At 37.1% G+C, this 27,678-nt stretch overlaps 2 protein-coding genes across 2 annotated transcripts; one reads left to right on the top strand and one right to left on the bottom strand.

Moving 5' to 3' along the window:
• Window positions 1-17,162: 17,162 nt before the first annotated feature.
• LOC133818017 (protein IQ-DOMAIN 28-like) lies at window positions 17,163-20,823 on the top strand. The gene is made up of 6 exons (XM_062250699.1): window positions 17,163-17,282; window positions 17,591-18,005; window positions 18,776-18,970; window positions 19,076-19,156; window positions 19,382-20,414; window positions 20,603-20,823. Exons 2-6 carry the CDS (start codon window positions 17,646-17,648, stop codon window positions 20,632-20,634), a joined length of 1,701 nt encoding a protein of 566 aa, XP_062106683.1. The 5' UTR covers window positions 17,163-17,282; window positions 17,591-17,645; the 3' UTR covers window positions 20,635-20,823.
• A 149-nt stretch (window positions 20,824-20,972) lies between these two features.
• Window positions 20,973-24,101, bottom strand: LOC133818019 (uncharacterized). The gene is made up of 4 exons (XM_062250700.1): window positions 23,985-24,101; window positions 23,398-23,867; window positions 22,159-22,759; window positions 20,973-21,539 (listed from the first exon to the last, which is right to left on the bottom strand). Exons 1-4 carry the CDS (start codon window positions 24,078-24,080, stop codon window positions 21,087-21,089), a joined length of 1,620 nt encoding a protein of 539 aa, XP_062106684.1. The 5' UTR covers window positions 24,081-24,101; the 3' UTR covers window positions 20,973-21,086.
• Window positions 24,102-27,678: the final 3,577 nt, after the last annotated feature.

The following is a 27,678-nucleotide window of genomic DNA, read 5'->3' as shown; positions in this document are numbered from 1 at the left end:
TGGGCATTCCACCGCTCAACATACTTGGCCTCGAGAGGACCCAGGAAGCTGGTGTCGAGGTCGGCATTATCAACCCAAATTTTGTACATGGCTTGGTCGACCGCTTTCACCTTCTGCTCTTTAAACTCGTCCAGGAGGCGGGCCTTCTCGCTCTCTATGATGTCGAAGGTAGCAGATTTCTCCTCTTCGAGCTTAGCATTAGCCTTCTCAAGACGAGTCTTCGCCTGTTCAAGCTCGACATTCGTCTTCTCCAGCTCCTCGAGACGGGTCTTCATTTTTTCAAGTTCAGACTTCGAGTCCTTGAGTTCGTCAGCCATCTTAAGCTGGAGATCCTTCGACTTTTGGGCCAGAGACATGCTCGTGTGCACCTCGTTGGTCAGCTTATAGTTAAGCTATGCTGAAACGACAAGGGCCTGAAATACAAAGAATGAATTAGATCGCGAGCTGAGACACAAACATTTAAAGGAGAGTTGCGAAGGCTACTGCGGCAGTGAGTTCGATACTCTTATCATAAAGAGTATTGCAGTCTGAGGCCTTGTACACAAGGTCCCAATGGTCGGCGCCGAAGCCTGAAAAGCTCTGACTCACTCGAGAGAGGACATCCGAGCTGAGCACAGCCCCTTGGGTCCCAGCAGTGCCATCAAGCACGAACTCCTCAATATGAGGTCGGGCCATCGGCAGCTGAACCTTGGAGACAGAAGGTTTCTTCAGGGGCCGACCGACTATTATTTGAGTATCGGTCAAAGGAAGCGAGATGGGCGCGGTTGAGCCAGACGCATCAACCTGGACAATCGGTTCCTCGGTTGTGCTCACAGTAATCTGGGCCGTTGGGGTCTTCTCGTGGCGTCTGGGGATCTTGGACGGTCGGTCGGACCTCCGCGGGATTCTCGGACGTTTACTCTTCTGAGCTCCGGCTCCCTCATCGCTAAAAAGCACAGCGTCGAGATCGGGATCCATGGCACCTGCGCAGTTCCAATCTAAGTTAGACATAATGATAATAAGCTTGGAAAAAAAAAACCAAGTAAAGAAAAGACCTAACTGGAACTCTTCCCCGAACTAGATCTCGGGGACCATGAAATTCCCCCATCTTCAGAAGAAGCAGGGGGAGTACCTTCCCTATAGGTGGGTGATAACCTCGAAAGGTCCCTATAATCGTTGGTCCCTTATTGGACAACTATCCCGTTCCACACCTCGTCCAAAGTATACATGGTGTCATACTTCCCGAGCCCACTATCAAACCTATGAACACAGTCGTCTACCCAACTCCATTTGTAGAAGTGGTATCTATCGTGCAGGCATGAAACTAACCTATTGGGCTTGTGCTTTAGTAAAGTGGGGGACCACATTCTCGAGGTATGGAGGGCTTTACCTTCATCCGAATCTGGGCTCGAGGCTTCGTCATTGGCCTCGTTCCCTGATGGCGGACTCCTCCTACAGACTGGAAGTAGGGGCCTTGCCTCTCTCCTCGGAGGGAGGACGCCTGTGGCCAGAGGCACCTGCTCCCAAATTTCATACTTTTTATTGGACCAGTCATAGGTGGACTGGCCCTCCCCCAAAAGTCCGCATTTTCGGAGCCTATCCTCGTGTAAAAGGTATAAGAGAGACCTCCTGCCATAGGGGAGTTGGAGCAGGGTCTCTCTATGCTCCTTCATCGCCTCTTCATGAGTGGGACGCTGAAAATTGGCTGAAAAGCAAGACACATTTCAACTAAGTACGGATCTAAGAGCTAAAATCTCGAGCACAGAGATAAAGATAACAGGAATACTTATGAATTCGCCTGAACGAGTAGTGTCGAGACGGGGACAGACCGTCTGTCCAGAAGAAGGCCTTTTTGAAATCAGGCAGATGATTGGGAAGATCTTCAAAGACCTTCTTCTCTTTGGGATAGCTCGAAAGATAATAAAAGACATCTCCTCCCTGAGCTCGGGAGGGGTTGCTTTTCAGACAAAAGAGATATAAAATCTCTTGAGGCGAAGGCCCTTCCCACGCAGCTCGTGGTATAGCGACCTCAGGGCAGACAGCGCCCTGTAAGAATTGGTGTTCAGCTGGAACGGAGCCAACCCAACGAAATCCGTGAAGTCCTTGAAAAAAGACTTCAAAGGCAACAGTGCCCCCGCCCTCATGTGTTCCTGGCTCCATGCCGCGTATTTCAGCTTGGCGTCGCGGCCCCCAGGGGCGAAACAGCTTCGTTCGTGGTCGGCCGGAGCTCGACACTTCAAAGAACCTGACAAGCTGAGGCCATGGAGAGCCAAGATGTTAGTTATCTGACTAGTCGAGGTGATCGAGCTCCAATAGTGCTCGGCCTCGAACATTTCTTTCCTCGGCTGTGAGGAAGAAGGCTCCCCCATTATGAAAATTGAAGTTCTCCTGGATTGAATGCGACAGTGACCTTTAGTGCAGGGTCGAGGGGAATCGGCCTAGGCCCTGAGTTGGACTCTAGATAAAGAGCCTCCCGAAGAATTCTCCTCTTCTTTTCTATGACCTCGTCTATTTGGCGACGATAGTGAGCTCGAATATCCTCCTGCTCGCGCGCAAGCTCGTACTCCCGTATCCGACGTTGATTCCGGGCGAACAGCGATTTTGGGCTCGGGGTTTTTAGCTCGTAAGGGATTGCCAGCAATGACCCCCACCGTCTTTCCAGATTCTGTGACATCTAGCCAGAAAGAAAAAATGGTGAGGGCCATGCATGCAAGAATTACGAGTTCGATAGGATGAGCTCAGAGTTTAGGAACAAAACAAGCCATATATTAAGACCCTTATTAAAGAGTCAGGAAGTGAGTTCCACGAGAAAGGGAGGAGAGTGGATAATTTTTTGAAAATCCTGAAAATCAGGGGAAAAAGAGTGGCAGATAACCAGAAAAGGCAGCCTTGGGTTTCGTGCATTTGTCAAAGCCAAGGTTTTTTACCCGAAATCTGGGTGTACAAGAAACGTCTCTTAAAATTTTAAAACCCAGAAAACAGGAATCTTGCTCAAACATCAAAACTGGGTATGAACCAGTGATGTAAATTCAGTATGGAAATCTAAAAAAAAACATAAGAGCCTATCGGATAAAAATCCCCTAACGTATTATGCTAAGAAAATAAACTAGTACATTCAAAGACACAACAAGAACAGTACGAACAAAAACTGGCAAAAGGGAAAACAAAGATTGCACACTTACACAATAATGGCGATTGAAGAGAAATTGCTGACTGAAGGAGAGGCTGCAAATATGAACTCACGGACTCGAGCAAACCAGAGGTTCTTTGCTTTTTTGGCTGAGAGAACATGCACGAGATAGAGGTTTTCTAGGATGGCCTCTGGTGTCGTCCTTTCATTTTCTTGCTCCTGATGAACGAAAATAAAAAAGAAGATGATGAATGGGGTCTTATATATATAGATGGAAAAAGGGGATTAATCTGGAGCGTTGAATGAAATCCCTGCAAGATCCAACAGATGGGGATTACTGATAAGATGGTACCGAAAAGGTGGCAGACGAATGATCGTGGGCATGTTTCCAAGGTACTCAAGTATCATAAGTGAGCAATACCCAACTGACGCGTGTCCATTTTCAGGAGTTTGACGGTACGGTTCCCGAAGAAAGTAGTTCAAAAGTTTCCTTCTCTTAGGATTCGAACAAATACTTTTGAGGGGGCAAGATGTTATACCCAGATTTCGAGCCATGTTAAATGTGACCTCGAAAGCTGGATTCACAGCGAATGAACCCGTAAAGTTCAAAGTATGCTCCAGGATTAAATATCGAGCCTACAAGACTCGAGACGACCTCGAATGTGGTGGCCTCGAAACGTTCACGATCTCGAAAGGTATCTCCCGAGACGCATCTATCCTTAGGAATGACCTCGAATCAAGGGTGTCGAGCCTGGCACACGTGCGACCTCGAAGCCATGTGACCTCGAGAGATGTCATTAGCTCAAAAGCTGATGAGAAACCTAGAAGATTAAGGCCTTGGAGATATGTGATAATGACTCTGAATATCTATAAGTGTTGTTTATAAGGGGCATGTTCTGCATTTATTATTGTAAATCCCATAAAATCATGGGATATTATTCGATTAGTTATACGCCCCCTGGTCTTCAGGGGACGTTTCCTTTTATATCGGATCACAGGCATTTAAAGCCATTTATTTTATTTATACCAAAAAGAGTAACTACCCAAAATATATGGGATAGTATTCTGCATCCTTCTCTATAAATAGAGAGGTCATGCACCATTGTAATGGACCGAAATTCTGAACCTGGAGAGAAAACTCTGAAGAATTCATGCTTAAGAATTTTAAGAGATAATCTTGAGTTTAATAACAGAGACTCGTGGACTAGGCAGATTTAACTACTGAACCACTTAAAAATCGTGTTTTGTTTTGTCATATTTTAATTGGCCATTACTAGTAATTGTTTACGTGCTCTTCTTTCACTGTTGACGAAAAACGGCGTCAACAGAACCATTTGACTTTCTTTGCTCGGAATTAAAGGTAAGAAAACTGCACCCTTTTGTGTGGCTGTGTTGGGACTAAGGTTCCCTATATTTGTATACAGATGTTGTATGATTATGATATGCCATGTGAGCATGAAATAAACGGCCTAAGAGTGTCAGGACTGATATTTGCGCACAGGACGCGGCTCAGCCACTAAGAGCTGAGGTTAGCTAGATAATCATTGAGCTCGGCCTAAGAGAGCTGGAGTCAGTGGGTTAAATAGAGGGTGCGGCCTAAGGGCGTCGACCCTGAGTATTGTGTGATGATTATGATAAACTGATGCGTATTGATATGTTTACCATTGCTAATCTGATGCTTATAGCTTGTTAAATACTGGGATGAATGGCTTGTGAATCATTGATTGTCCTCTCTGATTAGGTAAATATTATGACATGCTGAATAATTGGTTAATTGTTTTATGGATCATTTGATTGACATCATTGTTTATGCTATGCTCTATGGTTTTCTTGCTGGGCCTCGGCTCATGGGTGCTACGTGGTGCAGGTAAAGGTAGGGTAAGATGGATCAACCATAACTTGGAGAGCTCTAGGGGTGAGGTGTGCATTTTCAGCTGCTCGTCCGCCACGGCCGAGAGATTGTACAAGGACATAAAACCTAAGATGTGTATTTTTCCATTAGAGTGGCCTTTGATTGTATTTGAGTTTTGGAAGTTTGTAAATTTGTCCTTTAACCCTGTTTTTGGGATCCCATGTACTAGACGTTTATTTAAAAGAAAAATTATCCGTTTATGTCCAAAATCTTTTAACTCTAACTTGTTTATGACTTTAGGAGCACGTTTTTCACTAAACGACTTGATTAGCAAGTCTTTTACTACTTTAAACCCACAGTGTAACGGTCTTGGTTACCCATGGCGTTACATAGGCTCTTCAAGAACCAAGATCTAACATGATCCATAATGGCGACAGGTCCTCGGACCAGTCTCTTATTTAGATCTTATGGGTCGATAGGTCCCTTAAGGACCAGAATTGAAGATGATCCGATAATTTGGAAACAAGGTCCTAGGACTAGTCTCTCTTTTTAATCGTGTGGGTCAATAGGTTCCTCAAGAACTAGGATCGAACATGATCAAATAATTTGGCGACAATGTCCTAGGACCAATCTTTTTTTTGGAACGTATGGGTCGATAGGCTCCTCAAGAACCAAGATCGAACACGGTCCATAATGGCGACAAGGTCCTAAGAACAATCTGTTTTTTGGATCGTATGGGTCGATAGGTACCTCAAGCACCATATTCGAACATGATTTGATGATTTGACAACAAAGTCCTCAGACCAGTGTCTTGTTTGAAAGAAATTTAAAGAATTAAGTGAAACTTAAGATATTAAATCCATTCATTCACTGAAACACAATGGCTGTTACATAGATAATTAAAAAATAATACATTTGCCTCATGCTCGGCTATGATTCTTTCCTCCAAGTATTCGATGGGAATGACATTCAGGGTGTTCGCATCTTTGGCATTGACAAGCTTGGCTAAGGCATCAGCGTTGGCATTCTGCTCCCTCGAGATTTGTAAGGTCAGGGTGAAAATTTCGGTCAAAAGGAATGGATACATTTGATTTAAAACATTAAACAATACATGGGCCCATAAAAGTGTTTACAAAGTTATTTACGATCCAAAATTGTCATTACAGTACAAAAGTTACAACCCGCCGACCTGCGAGCCAAGGCTCAGTAAGAAAACTCATTACTGCATGCATACAATATAAATAAATCATTCTGGGGCTTACAACCCTAATCAGATGGTGACTAATGAGTCACTCCCTGGGTAGGTGACTAATGAGGCACACTCTGGATAAGTGACTAATGAGTCACTCTCAGGGGCTCTACACCCTAAGCCATGTGACACTTCAGTCACTTGAGCCTTTTGGCCCTGACTCTAAGTAACTAGCCTTTAGACTACACAAATGCTTTAGTTTTCTTCGACTTATAAGTCGGTCAAGCATTTAATGCTCATGTTGATCAGATCTAATCATTTTGGCCTGCGTTAAACATATTAATGCCGCTCTTGACTCATAAGCCAATACCATAAGATCAGTGCTTAGTACTACTACCGATCAAGACTGATAAGTCAAGACTTCACGGCCAGTAGTAGCACCAATGTCGTTTCTGACTAATAAGCCAGTGCCATTAACAAATAAGCAAAGCTGCTAGGCATTTACAATGCAATCAATGTCCATATATAGAGCACTCAACATGCCTCATCAACAACCATGCATGTCACATACTGGGTGCAGTTTTCTTACCTCTGGTTTGAGCGTGAAATAATAAAAGAACGACACTTGAGAACGATCAGTCCTTAAGCCCCGTAGCAGTCACCTAATCATAACCAAGTATGAAATCCCATCAATAAAATATGTAATAAAAGGTTCATGGTCTAAAACCCCAGTCTTGGGACCTCGAATCGTACTAAAATAGTTAGTAGATTCGATCCCGAGCCTTAAGAAATGGAAACTCGAGCTTAAATGTCATTGAAACCCTTCCTAGCACAAAAGAGACAGGCGGGCCGCGACCTGCCCCCCAGGGGCTGCAGCGCACCCCCAAGATAGAGAGCCCCTATCTGGGGTGCCAGGGGTAGCCTGCGACTTGGCCTAGAGGGTCGCGGCGCGCCTGCTAGATAGCAACCGGGGTAGGCTCTGGAATGGGTTCAAGTCGCGACTTGCATGAACTCGGTCGTGACTTGACCCTACGAACCCAGCTCCCTTGCATATTTCTCAATTTAAACCTCAATCAAACCTTCATCAAACCATCCCAAAATCACAACCAAACATTTACACAACATCACCATCAGTTTATCAACAAAACCCAAGCTTTGAAACACTTAAAACCATACTAAATACCCAATTATACAATCAAAATTCAAAGCTTAAACACCACTTCAAAAACAGAGCAAACCTTGAAATTTCAGCTGGAAATCTTACCTTAAACACAGAATTAAACCCCCTTCAATGGCTGAACTAAGATCCTAAGCTCACAAGCCTTAATTCCCAAGCCTTAAATCTTCAAGTTTGCTTCAAAATCTCAACCCGAGAGAGAGATATGATCGAGAGAGAGGGTGAAAGAGAGAGCTCTGTTTTTGCCTTAAGCTTCTACATCTATAACGCCCTGGTTACCCCAGAACAGTTACGGTGAACGGTGGACCGGAAATTTGACTCGCTACCCGAGTCCTTTGGTCAAAAACGTGCTCTAAGTGTAATTAACAGGTTAAGGTATAAAACTGATAAAAGGAAATGGATATTTTCATTACAAACTGCTCTGCAGAGCTAATCAAAATATTTACAAGTGGTTCTCAGTTCAAAATGGTCATTACAGTTTTAAATTTACAATCCCGCCGACCTAAGTGGCAAAAATAGGGTAAACCCCCTAGTTTCTCTGAAAACTCCTTGGCCGTGGTGGTCAAGCGGCCGCATATGTACACATCACCACATCAGCTCTCCACTCAAGGCTAGGTGAGCTTTTCTTTCCCTTTACCTGCACCACATAGGACCCATGAGCCAAAGCCCAGCAAGAAAACATAACACTTTATATAAACACTGAGCATAAAGCTTTCTAACAATTGAGTGAACATCACATGATTCAAGTGGGAGAGTGGCTGCTAGGTAAGCCACTAGCCTCCAAGCGCTTATTTCTTTCATCGACCCTTGGGGTCAGTCTGGCATTAATGCTCTTTGAGTCATTCAATGCTAATAGTCGATTAGATCTAATCTCTGTTGGCTTGCATGATCTACGCTAAGGCCGTTCTGACTAATGAGTCAGCGTTACGTGACCAGTGTCCAGTATCACTGCCGAACCTGACTAATAAGTCACAGCTTCACAGTTGATACTAACACCTTTGCCAATTCTGACTGATGAGTCAGTGCAACGTGACCAGTGCCCAGTGCCACTGCCGAACCTGACTAATGAGTCACAACTTCACAGTTGATACTAACACCTTTGCCAAACCTGACTAATAAGTCAGTACCATGCACAAGTGAGCAACATATGCTAAGTATTCTATATTCAATCCACGTCCATATTACACAACCAACATGCCTCACGAGTATCCATGCATGTCACACTTGGGGTGCAGTTTTCTTACCTCTGGTTCGAGCTAGAATGAATAAAAGAACGACCCTGAGAACGATCAACCTTTTGGTCCTTTAGCGGTTACCTGGTCATAACCAATTATGGGATTCCATCAATAAATTGAACAATAAAAGGTTCCCAAACCAAAACCTAACCTCCGGGACATCAAACACTACTCAACCGGGTAGTAGGTTCAACTCCGAGGCCTTAGGTTTGAATCCCCATGCTAAAAACACTTTTCTGGCCAAAATGCCCTGTTGGGCCGCGGCCCGCCCTAACCGCGGCGCGGCGCGCCTCCAAATAGAGGCGGCCACCCTCCTGACAGGCACCATGGGCCGCGGCTCACCTATGCCAGGTCGCGGCTCATTATGCCTAACAGCCCAGAAATCAGCACGCACCAGCAACCTCCTCCTGCATTTTTCCTCTCAACTCAGCCCTTCAAATCAACTCAAAAACTCCTCCAAACACCCATTTAAACCCCTAGACATCACCCATAGCTTCCCCTCATCAAAACCCAACCTAAACACCAACTAAAACCTCCTCAAATCCACACTTCTATCAAGAAACAAAAACTGAAAAGCTTAAAACGAAAACAGGGTAAAACCAGAAACTCCATGGATAAACTCACCTCAAACTTGGAATTAAATCCTCTCCAATAGCTGAACCAAGCCTAAAACCTCAGCCCCTTGATCTCCTAGCTTGATTCCACCCTTTGAGCTCAAAACTCCAAAGAAAAAAGTGAGGGATAAGAACGTGTGGGAGGGAGGATGAATGCCCTGTTTTTGCTCTGTTTCTGTACGGTTTCTACAGCCCTCCTAAGCCATATATATCCAAACCCCAAATGACCAAAATACCCTTAAGTCACCTTAAGCCTCTAAAACCACTTCAAGGGTAGTTTTGGCATTTTACACCTACACCGTTAACCATAATTAACGCTTCCCAATTCCCGCTAATCTCAATATCCTCAAACACCAATATTTCACATCCCATTACCCTTTAATGCCCGGTAACACCCTAATCATTAAAACACCCCGAGACTTACCCCGAGCCCCGAGCTTAAGCCTGTTATGACCAAACCGATAATTAACATTCCTTGATCGTCTCATGCCGAAGGGCTTGAACAAACCCACATCATAATGTGGTCTCAAAATATATCACCAACATGCATCCAAGTAAACAATTTACCCTCAACGGGCCAAATTACCATCACACCCCGTAATTAGAAATATGGACTCACATGCATGCATTTCACATCATATCATAATATAATCAATATATACATGCATTTATCAATTAATAACATAATTAAGCAAGTATGGCCCTCCCGGCCTACTATTCACGCCGTTAAACACATCGGAGAATTCGGGGCATTACAACATTCAAATAAATTTGAAGAAAAAGTATTTATGATTATTAATTAATAATTAAAGAAAAATTCAAATATATTATTTTATAAGATAATGTTTATTTTTAATATCACTATTGAAAATTACTAAAATATTTTATTTAATGTAACTTAAATTCAAATAATTTTTTTACTTGAATTTTTAATGAAAAGAAAAAACTAAAATATCTATTTTTTTTTAAATTGAAAAAAAAAACGTAAAGAGTAAAAAAAAAAGTCTAAGAAAAAAGTATTTATGATTATTAAAGAAAAATTAAGATATATTATTTTATTAGATAATATCTATTTTGAATAACAGTGTTGAAAATTACTAAAACATTCTATATATTATTTTATTTAATGTAACTTAAATCGAAATAATTTTGTAATTAAATTTTTAAAGAATAGAAAATCTAAAATATCTAAATTGAAAAAAAAAAATTTAAAGAGCTATTTAAAAAAAAAATGTATTTATGATTAATAAATAATTAAAGAAAAAAACAAAAAAATATCATTTTTTTTCCAAAAAAAATAATTATAGAAACGTAAATAGTATTTTTTCTTTCTTTTTTTTTTTAAGAAAATTATATAAATGTAAAGATTATTTTTTTTATTATATAATTTTAGTTCATTCTTTGAAAATAGTAATACAAGAAATTTTAGAAAACATGACTTATCATTATCGATATATATATATTAATAAATTTAAACTAATTAAAACAAAATCTATTATTTTGTGTATTTATACTCTACCATTTTTTAAAAAAAATTCTTCTAATTGTTAATTCATTTTTTAGCAACCTTTCATATCTATAATAAAAATAAATTAATTAATTAACTTAAGTAAGTTAAAATCAAATAAATTATTGTCCCGTTATAGATAATCGTGTGCTTAAACATTAATTGAGAGCAAAAAGTTCTTCTATGTTTTCTCTCTCATTTTTTTATTCTACTTTTTCTAATTTATGGTCAATAATAATAATAATAAACGTTATTCAATTTATTTATACTTTATATTTAAACGTAAATTTTCTTACAAAAATATATCTTAACAACATATATAATTTATATTTGAATTCTAATTTAATTTAATTTATTTAAACAATATATAGTTTGAATTCAAATTTGATTAAATATTTAATTACGATAACTGTCTAATTAAATTATAAATAAAATATAATAATAAATATTGTAAAATCCTTCATTGGCTAACTTTAATTTAGACAAAATATTTTAAAGTTATTAAGGAAAATCAGTAGCATATCCTTATTGATTAATGGTTTAAAATATCAAATTGATTCAGCTGATTTTCTAGTATGAAAATATCTTTTAAGTGTGAATATATTTTTTACCTTATTTATCATAAATAATCAATATTTGGTAAAAATATGTATTGCAATTATCTTGAGATTATTTTTAGGGATTATGTTTATTCTGGAATAAAGAAAGTGTCGAAAATGAACATGGTCAAAAGAAATGACCATGTTCGTTCTGCCAGATAAAACTGATTACGTTGCTGACTCATCAGTTTCCTTTTCTGTCGACATAGAATTCATCTGGCTGGCTGATTTCCTAAATCAAAAGAATTTGCAAATTGATTTCAAAGATATTAGAAAATGATGGCCTTGGACGATTTCCTTGCCTATAAATATCTTGCCAATGCCTTTGAAATTTTCATCTCTTTCATTTTGAATATTTGTAAACATTATGTTATTTTGAAGAGTGTTTTTATTTGTAGAGATTAAGTTTGTTCACCTTAATTTTTGTGAGAGTGTTGAGTGTACTTATGGATATCTATCTAGTCCATTGTAAACAGATAGTGTCTATTGTGAACGTGCTCATAAGGATCTTCGGGAGAGGATTCCATCTAAGTCTCACTTCGGGAGGAAGTGTGCACTCACTATTCTTTGAAGGGAGTTCAAGAGAATCAACGTTTCATCAAACCAGATTCGTAGAGAAGAGTACAACAAGATTGCGGCAATAGTTTAAGCAAGGAGTCTTACATTGTTTAAGTCAATGCTTTTGTACACATTGTTTCTTTACTAATTGGTTTATTCTCTGGGCGTGGCCCCGTGGATGTAGGTTATCTGAAAATATTTCTGAACCACGTAAAAATTCTCGTGTGTTGAATTTTTACCTGTTTTTATGTTTCTGTTTAAACAGTTGCATAAGTAGTGTGAACAAAACTGAAATCTGACTAAACAACTTAATCAGTATTCCGCATTTAATTAAGTTGTTTATTTTAAATCACTTGGTAATATAAAATTACAGAATTTCAATCATTTTTTCTGATTTTTTATCATACTTTTCTAATTTATGGTTATTAATTAACGGAAAAACACTATTTATTTCCTCTATTTTATTTTAATAATAATTATAATAAATGGTAATTAAAAATATCTATATATAATAAATAATCTATCTATTTATATTTTTAACCTTTTGACAAAACATGAGATCCAAAAGTTAGTTTTTAATAATAAAGAGTCCAAGCGGATAATCGACCAAAATACATGTGGTTCAAATAATCTATCTATATATTCTTATTTTTATCATTTTGACAAAACACGATGTCCATGAGTTAATTTTTAAAAATAAAATGTCCAAACATGTAATTGACTAAAATACAAGGTTCAAAATGGTGTCAACCCTTACAAAAAACTTACCTTTTATAAATAATTTTTGACCTATTGAATAAATCCATGGTCCAAAGATTAATTTTTAAATATAAATGGTCAAAAAAGGTAATCGTCCAAAATACAGTTTTCAAATAATTGATCTATTTATACCTATTTTTAACATTTTGACAAAATACGAGGTCTAAAAGTTATTTAAAAAAATAAAGGGTCCAAACAAGTATTCGGCCAAAATAACATTTACATAAAACATAAATTTCTTATATATAATTTAAATTTTTTATAAAAAAAACACGCAAGGCATATAAAAAAAATAATAAATATATAAATGCACGCGTACAACAAGTTATTTCAACTTCGTTTTCGACACTTTAATAATTTAGAATTTATCAAAAACTTGGAAGTTTACTGTACAATAAACATCATCATGTAAAAAAAAAAACTACGGTTAAGACGTCTCACGTGTCCATATAAGGAGCATGTTGTATGGATGGGGTGAAAATGAAATCCTACCGTGCAATCTTCCAAAAAGAATTAAATATATATATTTTAATCATTACAAAAGATTGTGCGAAACACGATTATGTTTTCTAGTTATATATATAAAAGAAGAAGAAGAATTTTGACACATACTTACACATAATCTGTATACACGATGTAACTTTTTGCACATACATTGTGTATATGCTGTAGAATTAACTTCTCCTAAAAAATAATATGATCGCGGTTGAGAAAAATCATCACATGATTGTTTGTACAATTTGTGTGGAAAAAAATGTAAGTTTAACATGAGTTGTATGACCGAGGCGTCTGTGTCTAACTATTAAGCACTGAATTCCCTCCAAGTCCAAAGTCACTAACATAGGGCCTAGGCGATGCTAAAGTCACTACCGACTATTAGTATATGTAAGTGTCTTACTTTGTGTATTCTGTATTTTGGCAATTTCATGATTCATCTATTAGTTTCTCAGTTCCATCTGTTTTGTGTATTTTGACAGTATTTTGATTCATCTTCTGTTTTGCCAGTTGCATCTGGCTGTTGGACATTGTTTTAGTTGACTGTTTGCTTACGTGGCTTTGTTTAGTATGGCTGTATTATTAGGTTTTGAGTTTTTCAGTGTTTGCTGAGTTAATTAGTTTTTCTAACGATTTTCTGTTTTGAGCATGGCTGAGTATTTGAGTTAGTTAGATCTTAGATCTATATAGGGGGTTAATTGATTTTCTCAGCTGTGAGTTTTGTTGTGTGGGTTTTTTTCGTATAGTTTGTTTTTGTTATCTTTCTTTTACAGGTTGAAGAAATTGATCTTGAGAGGGTGTTCATCCATGGCTAGCTGTGATTGTTCATCAAGCTGAGTATTGGAAGAAAGCTAGATCTGCAAGAGTTCAAGTGTGAAGATTCAACTAGTTCAAGCTAAGGATTGTTGCAAGAGAGACAAGTATAGATGATTTACTGTTTTGATTGTAAATTGAGAGATACTGTGTAAAACTTGCAATTCATATCTTAGTGAATTTCTTTATGGACTAGGTCCCAAGGATTAGCCATTACTTTGTGTAGTGGTGAACCTTGTAAAAATTTCTTGGTGTGAATCTTTTACTTGTTCTTAGTTATTTCTTTAAATCTTGTTTTTAATTCTTGAAGATTGTAGATTCTTAGGTAGTATATGACCTGCAGTATAGAAATCTCTAGACTTGTACACAATAAAATATATATGTAGATGTATGAAGCATTTTCTAGCAATTGTGCTTAGGCACAAAATCATACACAAAGCTAGAATTTTATAGCATCTTAAAGTCGGCTAAAGCAACCGAAATTGAGTAGCATAAACAGGGACTTCGGGTCCATTGGTGATGTGTGTCCTAAGTGAGTATACAAAGTGTTCTAAAGAGTGTGAGTCTAAGTGATATATAAGTGTGTCTAAAAGAGTGTGAAAAGTGAGAAAAATTATTAGTGAGTGCTCCAAAATAAAGTGTGTAAGTGTTTAGTGTGTGTTGTGGTCAAATATTATATCTAAGTCTTGGTGTAATTACTTTTGTAAAAATAAAGTAATTACATTTTTCACGTGTTGTGTGGTGTTCAACAAGTGGTACCAAGAACTAAGGTTGTGAGATCTTTTAAAATCCTAAGTATGCTCTGTGGTTGCAACTTTGACTGATCTTCTATCTCAGAAAAGATTTCTTGAGATTATCACTAAGAGAGTTTCATTAAAGTCATTTGTTAAGTTTTTTTGAGAGTTCGAGTGTGGTTTAGTACTACAAAATTTGTTGTCAAAATTAAGCTTTCTTGGATAAGATAGAATTTTTGTCAAGTCACGATGGGTGACCTTCAAGTGATCAATGGAATTAAGAAACTTAGACAACATGTGGTCGTTGCATATGGAAACATATCTCCAAGGCCAAGACTTGCATAAGATCATATAAGGAAATGAGGTCACACAACCAGATAATAAGAAATGGAAGATTAGAGCTTGGCAAAACATTGTTTGCAATTCAGACCACAGACGAAGATGAAATGTTGGAGCACATCAGGGAATCGAAGACACCGAAGGAAGCATGAGATACTTTTGTATCACTATTCACAAAGAAGAATGATGCGATATTGCAACTTTTAGAGAACGAGCATCTCTTCATCACACAACGCGACATGATGATCAGTCAGTACTTTACTAAGATAAAATCTCTTTGTCATGAAATCTCTATATTAGTCTCTAATGCTGGTATGTCAGACTCCAGAATTAGAAGAATTATTATTTATGGATTAAAAGCTGAAAATAGAAGTTTTATTGTTACAATACAAGGATGGCCAAGCCAACTTTCTATTACTGAAGTAGAAAACTTGCTAGCTGACCAAAAAGCGTTAGCTAAGCAACTATTTGAAATCTCAATAAAGAGTGACGAAGAAGTACTTTTTAGTAGTAATAGGAAAGGTTGACCCCGACCAAGTTCTAGCGGAGTGTGAGTCTAAGTGATATGTACGTGTGTCTAAAAGAAAATATGAGAATGTGAGAGAAGTTATTAGTGAGTGTTTCTAAATAAAGTATGTAAGGGTTTAATATTCGTTGCAGTCAAGTATTGTATTAAGAATTAGTGTAATTACTTTTGTAGTTACAAAGTAATTACTTTTTTGACGACGTGTTGGCGGTACATATTCAGTACCAAGGCGTTACTCCTCAACCAAAAAAAAGTCTCTGTCCTTGCGTTGACCGTTGGAGGCATCTTCTATCAATTATTGTAGTCGATAGATTTTTTCAGTTAGGTACGTAGAATCCAACATAAGAATCTATGTATCAACTATTAGATTTCCTAGTCTGGTCAAATTCGTCACCTTCATAACAGTAAAAATTAAAACTAGTAGTTGTTTGTCTAGTCTACATATATTGCAGTGCAGCCCCTATATGGTGTCGGTGGCTCATAAAAACAACAACAATAATAATCACTATCTATGTAGTTGTTTTTGTCTTTCTTCTCTTTTCTTTTATTTTGGGTCCATTTTTGGTTTCAGCTGAAGACCCTTTATTATTTTCCTTTCTGTTTTTCTCTTGTTTAGAACAAAAACATCAAATGAACAAGTAGAATTGTACAGTACAATATGATTATAAAGTTGGTGATGTTTGTTTTTGCTGCATGGCTGCAAGAAAAGCCAATTACATGTGGTCTATATTGCAAGTTATCTATATATATATATATGTATTCACACAGACTCACATAATTTTTTTTTATAAATATATAAATATGTACAGAATAAGAACTCCATCCGCGCCCTTCATATATCATGTGGGTGCAATTAAAACAAAGGTGCAGACTAGAACATTACGTACATAAGGTAGGGCATGATGATGATGAGCCGTCTCATTTAATTCGAAAGCTACATGTTATCATTTCCATTATTTATTTCCGAATTATATAAATAGCTTTTGGTAGTTAGTTGATCATTGTAAATTTACATTGAAAAATATTAACTCTCATATGGATCCCAACTTTTATTCCTCTCTTTATATTGCATTAAAAACAAATCTATCTACATACTCATCCATGAACGTACGTATATGGAAGATTAGGTTGTGGAACCTTCATTTTTCTCTCTATATATACTATTTGACACGTGAGTATAGTACATGGATTGTTGTGGTGTAGTCTTCCCTTTTGAACTTCTCATTTCAAGCTATAGAATCAACGAAAAGAGCTAGTATATTCACTCACATTATTGTTGAAAGAAAACTAGTTTTACTTATGGCACATCTTATAATCAAAATTTTAACTTTATGCTTACTTAGCATATATGAGTTGGAATTACTTAATTGGAACTTTCCTTTTGTAATTTTACATCTATTATAAGCTCAGCTCTTCCATAAAGTTTACCAAAGTCTAGTTAATAATTTACACAATTGAATTATTCTCACTTACTGTAACTGACAAAGAAAAAAGGGAAAAACTGTCCTCTAATTTGAACTCTATTATTACTGAATATTTAAGAGTGGGAGAACAGAGCCAAACGGATAGATTGACCGTGCCAGGCTAGAGGAGAGGGGTCCACTATAGTTGAGCTTGCTCGTACATGTGATGTGACACATCACATTGGCTTTACTACTTAAATTCATCAAAATCTTGTCCCCTACCACAGCAAATTTCATCATCTCTTTCAATAATCATGTATACTTTTCATTCTCTTTCTCTGCCCATGAAGAATAATCTTCTTTAGCTAATACGGTAATCTCAGATCTCAAGAAACAGTGCTTGTGCGGAAGTGTTTAGATTTTTGCCAGCTTTTTAAGGAATTTTTGTACTCTTGTCTCATTTCTATGTTGTTTTAAGAATAGTAGTATTTTTTTCCCTTTTCTTTTATGAATTATGTTACATATACTTGGTTGTAATTCTGGGTTAGATTTTTTTTTTTTCGTTTTTGGCAGTAATTGGATTTTTGTCAGTATTTTCATGTTGTAGAATCTTTCTTTTACAAAAATCTATAGCTTTCGGTTTGTGACATGATTTATTTGATCAAATAACCATGCATGCAGGGCTAACAAAAGAAGGAAGAGTAGTACTAATCAATTTCATATCAGGCTTCTTGGAATGGGAAAATCTCCAGGAAAGTGGCTTAAGAATTTCCTTTTCGGGAAGAAATCGCCATCTAAATCTAAAGTTCCAAAGGTAATCTCATTTAATAATGTCAAGAAATCAGCATTACCGGAGGAAGAGGCTTCCACTGCCACTGCCCCTGCCCCTGCCACAGCGTCCAAATCCAAAAGGGTATCGTTTGGTGATATGCCCACAAGTTCTTTTACAGTCCCAGATACGGTGCTTCAATCCTCCATCAGAAATGGAGAGAAGCCAAATAAGAGTGACAGTACGGGAAAACCCATTTTAGAATTACAAACAGAGAAGCTAAAGCAAGCTGCTATAACGGCACAAGCAATTATCAGAGGCTATTTGGTAATAAGACCCTTTATTCTGTATGCTCTCTTATCTTTAGCAAAAGTAATTTTGAAGTGCTTTTTGCTCACTTTATATGCCAAAAGTAGAACAAAATAATTAGATAAATCATAGCTTTTTAATTTTATATGATTCTTGCTTTTTTGTTGAAGTAGTTGGATGATGTGTGGTTTTGATATTTGTTCTTGAGTGTGTGTGTGGTGTCGGTAGGAATTGGATGTGGTTTACACATGTGCCTTTATATCTAGTGATGTCTTGTATATCTAGGACCACACTGTCTTGTCAAACATCTAAATTGAACTATACGTAATTGGGTTTCTGATAAGTTATTTTCACTTGCTGAATTTCATTTACTGCTTTGTGAGATACATAACATGATTTTAGAAGCGTATATAAATATATAACATTGATGTAAATCATTGTTGTTTAACTAAAGTGTCCCACTTTCTTTAAGTAGACATGTTGTTAATGTTATTCAAGTTGAGAATATATAAATATATAACAATGTAGGTCGTGATGGAATTAGGGATAGCCAAATTATAAAAATTTAGAGTAAAGTAATGATATGTGCAAAAAAAATATGTATCACAGAGCCAATACTACATAAAATGATGTGACAACGCTTTTCAAAACTGCCCTGGGTAAATATTATTTTTGGTGCACCTATTATTACTAAAAAATTTATATACATTTATATGTACTAGTATAATCTTTCTTAAAAAAAATTTTGGCCCTCTATTTATATTAATCCTGACACTGAATAAATATAGGCTCGACGTTCCTTTCGTGCCCTGAAAGGGTTAATAAGGCTGCAAGCACTAATTCGGGGCCACTTGGTTAGGAGGCAGGCTATTGCCACCTTACGCTGCATACAGAGAATTGTTCGAGTTCAAGCACTGTGTCGTGGCAAAAGGGTCAGGCTCTCAGATATTGGTTGCCAAGTACAAAAGAAAACTATTACTAAAGTAATAACACTCTTTAACAGTCCATTTGAATTCAGTGATTGTCTATTATTCTTTTGGTTTAGAGTATACTTATTATTAACACTGTTCAATATTTCCTTTTATCAGGATGGTAGTCTGGTGGGACTCCCCAGATTGTGGCGTACACCAAGGCCAGATAAGCTATCATCAAATGTCTTTATCTGTAAGGTAAAATAAGCATTTTGGGCTCATATTGTAGATACTCTATATAGTATATACACCATAATTTTGAAGATCTCTTGAGAAGTAATTATGTATTGTCCTATTGCTGTTTTATTCTATGTCTTTTTTGACCTTTTTCAGTTTGGTTTGGATGTTAGTGTTTTATAATGTTCACGTGAAAATTGGAAACAATAGTACTGATTAAGAGGTTATATATTCAATATCTTGAAGCTTATTGCATCATCACCAACTGCTAAGCCTCTGCTCATTCATTATGATTCAATGGAGCCAAATTTTGCTTGGCAATGGCTAGAACGGTGGTCGTTTTCCAACTTTTGGGAACCACTTCCACAGCTGCATCATGCTCTTGAGATTAGGTCTAATATGAAGCAAGGAAAATATCAAACCAAGGAAACCGAATTAGGCAGACCAAAACAAGTTGAGGGCAGGGTCTCACCTGTTAAAAATAGGAAACTTCCATTGCATCCTAGCCTTGCATATGAAAAGCAGATAAATAAGCCAAGAAAATTGGAATTTAAAGAAGAATCAAAACCTTTAAATGATCTGGAGAGGGTAAAGCAAAATTTGCGAAGAATTTCGGCGTCCACCAAAGTCACTCTAGATTGCACAGAACCTGTAGCTGAGAAACAAAAGTCCACTCCAACAACATTGTCAACCATTCCTACTTCTGAGATTTCTGAGAATAGTGTTGTGAAATTGATTGAGAAAACAAGTGAGTCCTCAATAGTACCTGTGTTTGAAAGCTCAGTGCAGCCTGAGTTGGAACTACCTCCAAAACCAGTAGTTGAGAAACTTGATAAGCAGCATGGTCATCGTGATAGTGATCATGCTGCTATTGAGCCAACTCCTATGAGAGATGTTGAAATGGTTGAAGATGCATCAATAGAGAATGATCATAATAATAACTTTGAGGTTGAGAAAACTAGCAAGGGCTACCAGAGAATCTACAAGAAAAGGATTCCTGCTAAGGTGGAATACCAAGAGAATGTCCCACAGAGAAGCCCCACTTTGCCCAACTATATGACTGCAACAGAATCTGCCAAGGCAAAACTTAGAGCACTTGGATACTCTAGGTCTGATGAAGATGAGGTTGAAAATTATGGTCTTGTGAGGCGGCATTCCTTGCCTTTGTATACTAGTGGCAATTCGAGCTTGATAATGTCTGCACGAACAGAGAAAAAAGTTCAAGCAAGTTCCAGAGGAGAGAACAGATCTCTATTAATGTCCTCTACAGATGGCCATGGTAATACCCTTTCTATCCATGCTTATGTTGTCAAATGAAAATAATCAAACTGTTCTTATTGCATGAGTAGTTAAATTGTTACAAGGTTCACTTCTTTCTTTCCTAAGAAAAGAACCATTTTCCTATACCATACTGAATTTTATTTTTTGCTTTTCAACAAATTTTCATATCTTCCTTTCCAATTTCAGGTAAGGGTGTACGGCCTGGTTGGAGGAGGTGAGTGTGCCAGAATCTGGAAGAACAAGTGTATGATGAACCTTGGAGTGTCTGACTTAATTTACATGTACTGGCATAGATATTCATTCGAGTTTTCAGTCCACTTGATTTGATTGTGTGCTCAATTATTTGTTTCTCTTTTTCACTTTTGACTGGTGAGATAAACAAAAATGAATAATCGTTTATGATTCTAGTTTCCTTGTAATTAGTTGAAATTGAATAATCAGTTTCTCTTTAAAAGCCAATTAGTTGCAAATGGTTCTGGACTTGTGTAATGGGTAAAATAACACAAGTACCTAGCTTCTGTTCAGGATAAGCAATTATAAAAATAGTATTGTTAAAGCAAAAATAACTGAACGAAAGCTGAAAATCAATAAATAAATGTAATGCATGGGAATGAAATACTTAATTTGATAGTGAAAAACAAAGGCGACCATAATCAACAAATACACTTTACTAAACGCAGAAAGTATAGAGGGACTTCCCTGCTGTATAGTTCCTAACAAAACCAACAAAGACCTTGTAACCATTTCCAAGGTGAATGCATCCGTCGCTGACCGAAACGCCGCCGTATATGGTGGCTCCTGTATCATGTGACCACAAAATTTTTCCAGTCTTGGCATTCATTGCATACAAGGGTCCTTGTGAAGAAGCAGACCCTCCAAAAACAACACCATTAGCTACTGTAACAGGGCCAGAGGCTGTAGCCATTGAAGGATCAGCCGTGGACCATAGTATATTGCCGCTGCGAGCGTCCATGGCCACCCATCCCCCGGAGACAGTGATGTTTTCCGATGGTTTGAGAGTGAAATTCTTCTTTTGACTGTTGGCAATGTTAGTGAAAACTCTCCTTTCATCAGTGGCTGCACCCCACATACCTCCTCCACCTAGTCCTCCTGGTCCTGCTTCCTGTAATAACCAAACCCTCATAGATGGTGATCACATCATCAATGTGGACATATAACATAATGATCATACATCCTATGTTGTTGGAAATCACCGATACAAACTCAAAACAAACAAGAATCAAAACAACAATGTCAAAATACTCAAAACAAATGGCATAACAGAACAATAGTTATAAAAATAATCGAAACCAATGACAAAGCTGCAGGCGATTTTTATACTGATTCGGCCAATAATCATATAATCACCAATCTTTGTCACAATACTTCAAAATTTTACAGAAATACCTACAAGAACCAGTTTCTTAAAGCTAGCTTATGCTTTCTTGCTCCCACTAAATCTTTTCTCTAGTCTAATCTCTCTGCAGAAAGTATAACTCTATGTAAACTTTTTTAACCAGCCAAGAATGTTTCTTAGCAACTCATATTTACAATACAACAAAGTGTACAAAACTTTCTTAACATAGATAAAGGTGTAAAACAGAATAAATTAACTTTTCGAAAAAGGAAAACTTGCTAAAATATCCCACATACGTATCACTGGCTCAATCATTCACGTACTCAAATGTTATTAAACTTTAAAATTAATCGGTTTCATAGTATAGAAGGTGATACAAACTTACCCTTGACCACACTATGCTGCCATTATCGCGATCAAGAGCCCAAGCAAACCCACTCTTCTGAACAGCAACCACAATATCCCGCTTAACTCCTTTGACATAAACAGTCAACATCATTGGAGCCTCGCCAAAATCGGCATCTGGGCTAGGCCCAGGTGGGCACCTTGGGTCCAAGTGCCAGTTACAAGCTCCAAACCAGACGTCGTACCCACCTAGTTGTTTATACCATTTGATCTTGCCCGTGTTTAAGTCAAGGGCCAGGATGGAGTTCGAATGGTTATCGGGCTCAATACACTGGTCTGGCTTAGTGGGCACCGTTAGATTGTTCTCCTTTTCCTGGCACTGTTGGATGTGAAGTGGAGCAGAGTATAGGTTTCCAGTGGCGATGTAGACGAGATTTCTAAAAACGTCGATTGAAGGACTGCTTCCCCATATAGCGGCGCCGGCGTACTCTCCCATTTTTCCCAGGTTGTCAGGAAGCATGAAGGTCTGCCATGTTATCGATCCTGTATGGACGTCTAGTCTGGCGAGACTGCCACGGAAGGTGCAGCATTGGTCCACTGGGAGGCCCTCTTCTAATGAAGATGTTCCCACATAAAATCCTCTGCTTCATGTCAAGTTGGGTAGTTTTAAATCTTGGGTTGTGTCAGAATATTCGAACTTTTTAAGAACATATTTTTATTTATCTAATAGAAAATTCATGTTAAGACACATTAATTTTTTTTTAAATACAATTGAAAACCATATCCATATGAGACTGTCTAATGTTTATTACTAGTTGTAATATAGAGCTTAGGTGTCTCGAAAGACTATCTATATATTAAATATTTCTAAATATAACAAATAGTACAGCCTTGTGCCGGCTGGATTATGCATATTCAAATCAAGTTGGCAATAAAAAATAAAAATAAAAATCTTATGATACTATTGTTTGTACAGTTTTAGATAAGTCATAATGAGCGTTGACTGCCCACACTGATTCTCAACTCTCAAGTACTACACTCTATAAGCTAACTCACGGTTCAAACTAGGATCGTACAGAAAGCAGTGCAAGTTTAAGATCATTGAAGATATGCTGGGTTAATTTGGACTATTATTATATCACTAATCACTCAAATATAATATTTGGAAGAGGTAAGATCTTTGATAAAAGTACCTTGAGCAGCATATATAAATTTTAGAAAAGGAAAACAGAGAAGAAAATAAGGTATATATAATCAACCATAAGTACGAAGTACTAACCCCCTGTGGTAAGTCCCAGACATAGTGATGAAACTTCTGTTGTGATGATCCAGCTTGGTTGACCATACCAGCTTCCCAGTAGACATTTTCACAGCAATGACAACAGCAGGACCATAGATCCCAACAATGAGCAGGTTTCCAGCTATAGTGGGAGTGGACCTTGACACAGTAGAGTTGACATTCAGAATGAAACCAGTGTTATTAAAGCCAGTCAACTTTTCCAAGTTCTTTTTCCAAACAAGGGTTCCATCAAAGTCTTTAACAGCATAGAGATATCCATTCCAGCTTGGGAAGTAAAGGGTGCCATTATAAATTGCCGGTGTCACACTTATGTCTCCTCCTGCGTAAAATTCCCATTTCAAGCGTAGATTTGAGACTGTTTCAGGGCTTATCTTGACCTCTTTGTTGGCATATCTTCTGTTGTGCAAGTCTCCACCATGGTTTATCCAATCTTGTCTGGCCTTGTGTTTCTGAAAGTAAGTAAATTGTTAGTGCTGTTGGAATCGAATACCATTTGTGAAACAAGATTAAGCATAGAACAACTTAGTCAAACAGAGAGAGAGAGGGGGGGGGGGGGGGGGGCTTACAGTACTATAATCTGCAGTGGCTGCAATGGTTCTCAGACAAAACGACGAACACAGAATAAGGAGTAAGAGATTGCTGTGGAATCTAAATGATGTCATGGATATAATAGAGTTGGTGAAAGCATAAACTCTGAGATTGATATATTATGAAGTGTGGAAATGGGCTAATAAAGATTGAACTTCAATTTTTTATTTTATTGTTATATTAACTTTTCTGGATTACTTTCAAGAATGAGAAAAATATTAAATTCATGTTAACGACAAATTAATGAGTAAAATAATATATGTATAATAAATAAATAAAAAGTTATGAAAAATACTATACGATAGCGTAACAAATACTGAAGAGGTGCTAGACTATAAGCACTCCTAATGACTTTTTTACTCTTTTATTGGGGTGAAAGAAATCTGTAGCATAAATTTCTAATGTTTTTTTTATTTTATATATTTATATACTTATATTTTTTTTTTTAATTTTGTGGCAAAAATAGGGAACATTGCACTTTTATTGTAACCGTTACTACTAGTAATGTCATTTCAACTAACTAAGCTGCCAAGAGTCCCGTTTTCATTAGTTCACATTATATTTTTATTAAAAAACTTATTAATTTATTTTAAAATTATAAAATCTAATTATTAAAAAAAATCAAAACTAAGTTTTCTATTTCTCCTTCATCTTCTTCCACAATCATTCTATCTCTTTCTCCTTCCTTTATGAACTTGATTTCTAGAGACTCACTTGAATTTTCATTGCTTCAAGCACTTGGAGTTTATAAATTGCATGATCAATAAATTTTACATCAATTTAGGTTGCTGGGATTTTAAAACTTTTGAGATTTAACAAACAAAAATCAATGTATACACTTGTAATGACCTAACTAACTTAAAGACCTCGGACCATTAAAATTACTAAGACAGCTATTATTTTCGAATACATACATAAAATAATAGAACTTTATTAGAGAATATAAAATACGGGATCCATTGTTATTACATAAAATCATAAAGAAAACAAAACCTTTAATTAATTGTTCAAATACTAAATGCGGAAAAACATAAATAAAAAGACTTGAAACAAAACATCATCCTCGATCTTTCCCATCATTCAATTCATTCAGTTCTCGCCCAATACACATGCCAAAGCTGCCATGAATCTGTCCCGCCTTCCATGCTCATTTTTCTGTACTATCTAAAATAAAAAGGAATGAGCCTAATGCCCAGCAAGGAAAATCTACAAAAAATACTATAAAACATAAGACTAGAAACATATATCATAAAAACATATGACGTAAAAACTTATATAATATAAACATAGGACTACAATATTAATGGTCATTAACTTATTATCGTGATAGAAACCATCTAAGTCCTCTTGCTACTATTAGAGGTAGGTTTAAACACAATATAGTATATCATTAATCATCTAGGTCCTCTTGCTACTATTTAGAGGTAGGTTTAAACATAACTATAATCTATGATAATGATAAAAATATCAGGATTTGCTTATTTGCTATCTAAGCAACCATATTTCCCAAGCGACTACAACATAGAACATACATACATACATACATACATATAAACATAATCATAACACATAAAATTTAACATATTTTCCTTACCTTGAGTGTGGAGAGAAAAAGAAAGAGAAGAGATTGCTTGCTATAGAGAACGCCCAGTCAACCTTAAATACAACATAAGATATTTATATTAGAGCCTTATAATAAAACTATACTTTCAAGAATTTTCTAAACCTCATAAAGTCATACCTTCAACCTAGAACCAAAATGATGAAATCCCGAGCCTTCTTTCTAATGTCTATCTCCAACAACAACACCAAGAGTTTAGATACTTGGGTAGATTTTGGCTATATATTGGCTTGACGGGGTTCAATATTTCGGCTATAATAGAGTTTAGAAAGGCAATAGTGTTTAAGGCAAAATAAAGAAAATAGAAGAAAAAGATCCCGAGCACTATAAGGACTAGTGTTTCAGCTATGGCTATGTAGAGTGTTTATGGAAAAATGGAGAGAGCTTTTGGGACTATGGAATTTGATATGAGAGGTTTTTGAGAGCTTTTGAGTGTGAGAAAAATGGTGAAGAGTAAGTCTCTATTTATAGGCTTCAAACCCCAACTCCCTTCCTTGATTTTCTCCACACTATTCAACTTAAATTTTAAAAATCAAACCTTATGTTAAATTTAATATTTCTAAACTATAAGTTAAACTTATAAAATCCATAACTATCTCTATGAGTTTCCAACTAAATCCTGGTTTGAACCAATAACCATGAAAAATAACATACTAAGCTACTACTACTACTACTACTACTACTATCTAGCTAAGTAAAATTCTGAGACGCTACAATTCTCCCCTACTTAAAAGAATTTCTTCCCCGAAATTTACTTACCAACCAATTTCGGATACCTTGCTTGGATGTCTCCCTCCAACTCCCAAGTTGCCTCCTGTTCTTTCCTATTACTCCATAGGACCTTGACTAACAGAATACTCTTAGACCGTAATTCCTTCATCCCTTTCTCTAGGATGCTAACCAGTCATTCCTCGTAACTCAGGTCTTTCTGAAGTGCTAACGTATCGTACTTGAGAACGTGAGATGGGTCTGGCACATATCTACGCAGCATTGAGATGTGAAACACATTGTGGTTATCTGCTAGAGCTGGCGGTAGGACTAATCTATATGCTAATGGTCCCACCTTGTCCAATATCTCAAAAGGACCTATAAACCGGGGACTAAGTTTGCCTTTCTTCCCAAACCACTTCACTCCTTTCATAGGAGATATTCTTAAAAAGACTTGATCTCCGACTTTGAATTCCACATCTCGCCACTTGGTATCCGCATAACTCTTTTGTCGACTCTGAGCAGCGAGCATACGCTTTCTAATCAATTCCACTGCGTCTTGAGCCTCTCTAACAGCCTCGGGTCCAAGAAGTTTCCTTTCTCCTACCTCGTCCCAATGTAACGGCGATCAGCACTTTCTTCCATAAAGTAACTCATAGGGTGCCATACCGATAGTTGCCTAGTAGCTATTATTGTAGGAGAACTCTATACGTGGAAAATACTTACTCCACGATCCTCCGAAGTCTAGTACACAAGCGCACAACATATCTTCTAAAATCTATATGGTATGCTCGGACTGTCCGTCGGTCTGAGGATGAAATGCCGTACTTAGACTTAGCTTGGTACCCATGGCTTGCTGCAAGCTTCCCCAAAATCTCGATGTAAACACCGATCCTCTATTGAATACTATGGTCTTAGGGATTCCATGTAGTCGTACAATTTCTCGAACATAAATATTTACGTACTGGTTTGTAGTGTTGTTAGGCTATTTTTAGCCTATCTCTTAAGTGTCTTGATTCTAGTTTTATTGTTGTGTTTTAGTGTTTTTGGAGCATAATTACGCACGTTTTACTTGATTTTAGGTTTATGCACAAGAATTGGGCAAATGAATGAAATGTGGAGATAAAGTGCTAAACCGAGCTCAAAGGCATTTCGATGCTGAAAATTTATTTAGGGTTGCGGCGCTGGTGGCCATTACAACTGCGGCGGGGGTCAAATATCAGAATCAAAGTCAAAGTCCCAGAATCAATTAGCGTCGCGACGCAACTTTTTGGGCTGCGACACTTGGGTGTATTTGAGCCGCGGCGAGCCTTTTTCCAGAAAGTTGAGAAGTCCAAAATTTT

Source organism: Humulus lupulus, chromosome 2 (assembly GCF_963169125.1).
Source record: "Humulus lupulus chromosome 2, drHumLupu1.1, whole genome shotgun sequence".
NCBI classification, from domain to species: Eukaryota; Viridiplantae; Streptophyta; class Magnoliopsida; order Rosales; family Cannabaceae; genus Humulus; species Humulus lupulus.
The sequence above is the reverse complement of the archived record's forward strand: the minus strand, read 5'-3'. Positions and strand labels throughout refer to the sequence as shown.

Coding starts and splice junctions, on each gene's coding strand:
- LOC133818017 (XM_062250699.1), top strand. CDS start 17,646: ATGGGAAAATCTCCAGGAAAGTGGCTTAAGAATTTCCTTTTCGGGAAG. Junction 19,157..19,381: donor CAAATGTCTTTATCTGTAAG/GTAAAATAAGCA, acceptor AATATCTTGAAG/CTTATTGCATCATCACCAAC. Junction 20,415..20,602: donor GTCCTCTACAGATGGCCATG/GTAATACCCTTT, acceptor TTCCAATTTCAG/GTAAGGGTGTACGGCCTGGT.
- LOC133818019 (XM_062250700.1), bottom strand. CDS start 24,080: ATGACATCATTTAGATTCCACAGCAATCTCTTACTCCTTATTCTGTGT. Junction 23,868..23,984: donor CCACTGCAGATTATAGTACT/GTAAGCCCCCCC, acceptor ACTTACTTTCAG/AAACACAAGGCCAGACAAGA. Junction 21,540..22,158: donor GCAGCATAGTGTGGTCAAGG/GTAAGTTTGTAT, acceptor TGGTTATTACAG/GAAGCAGGACCAGGAGGACT.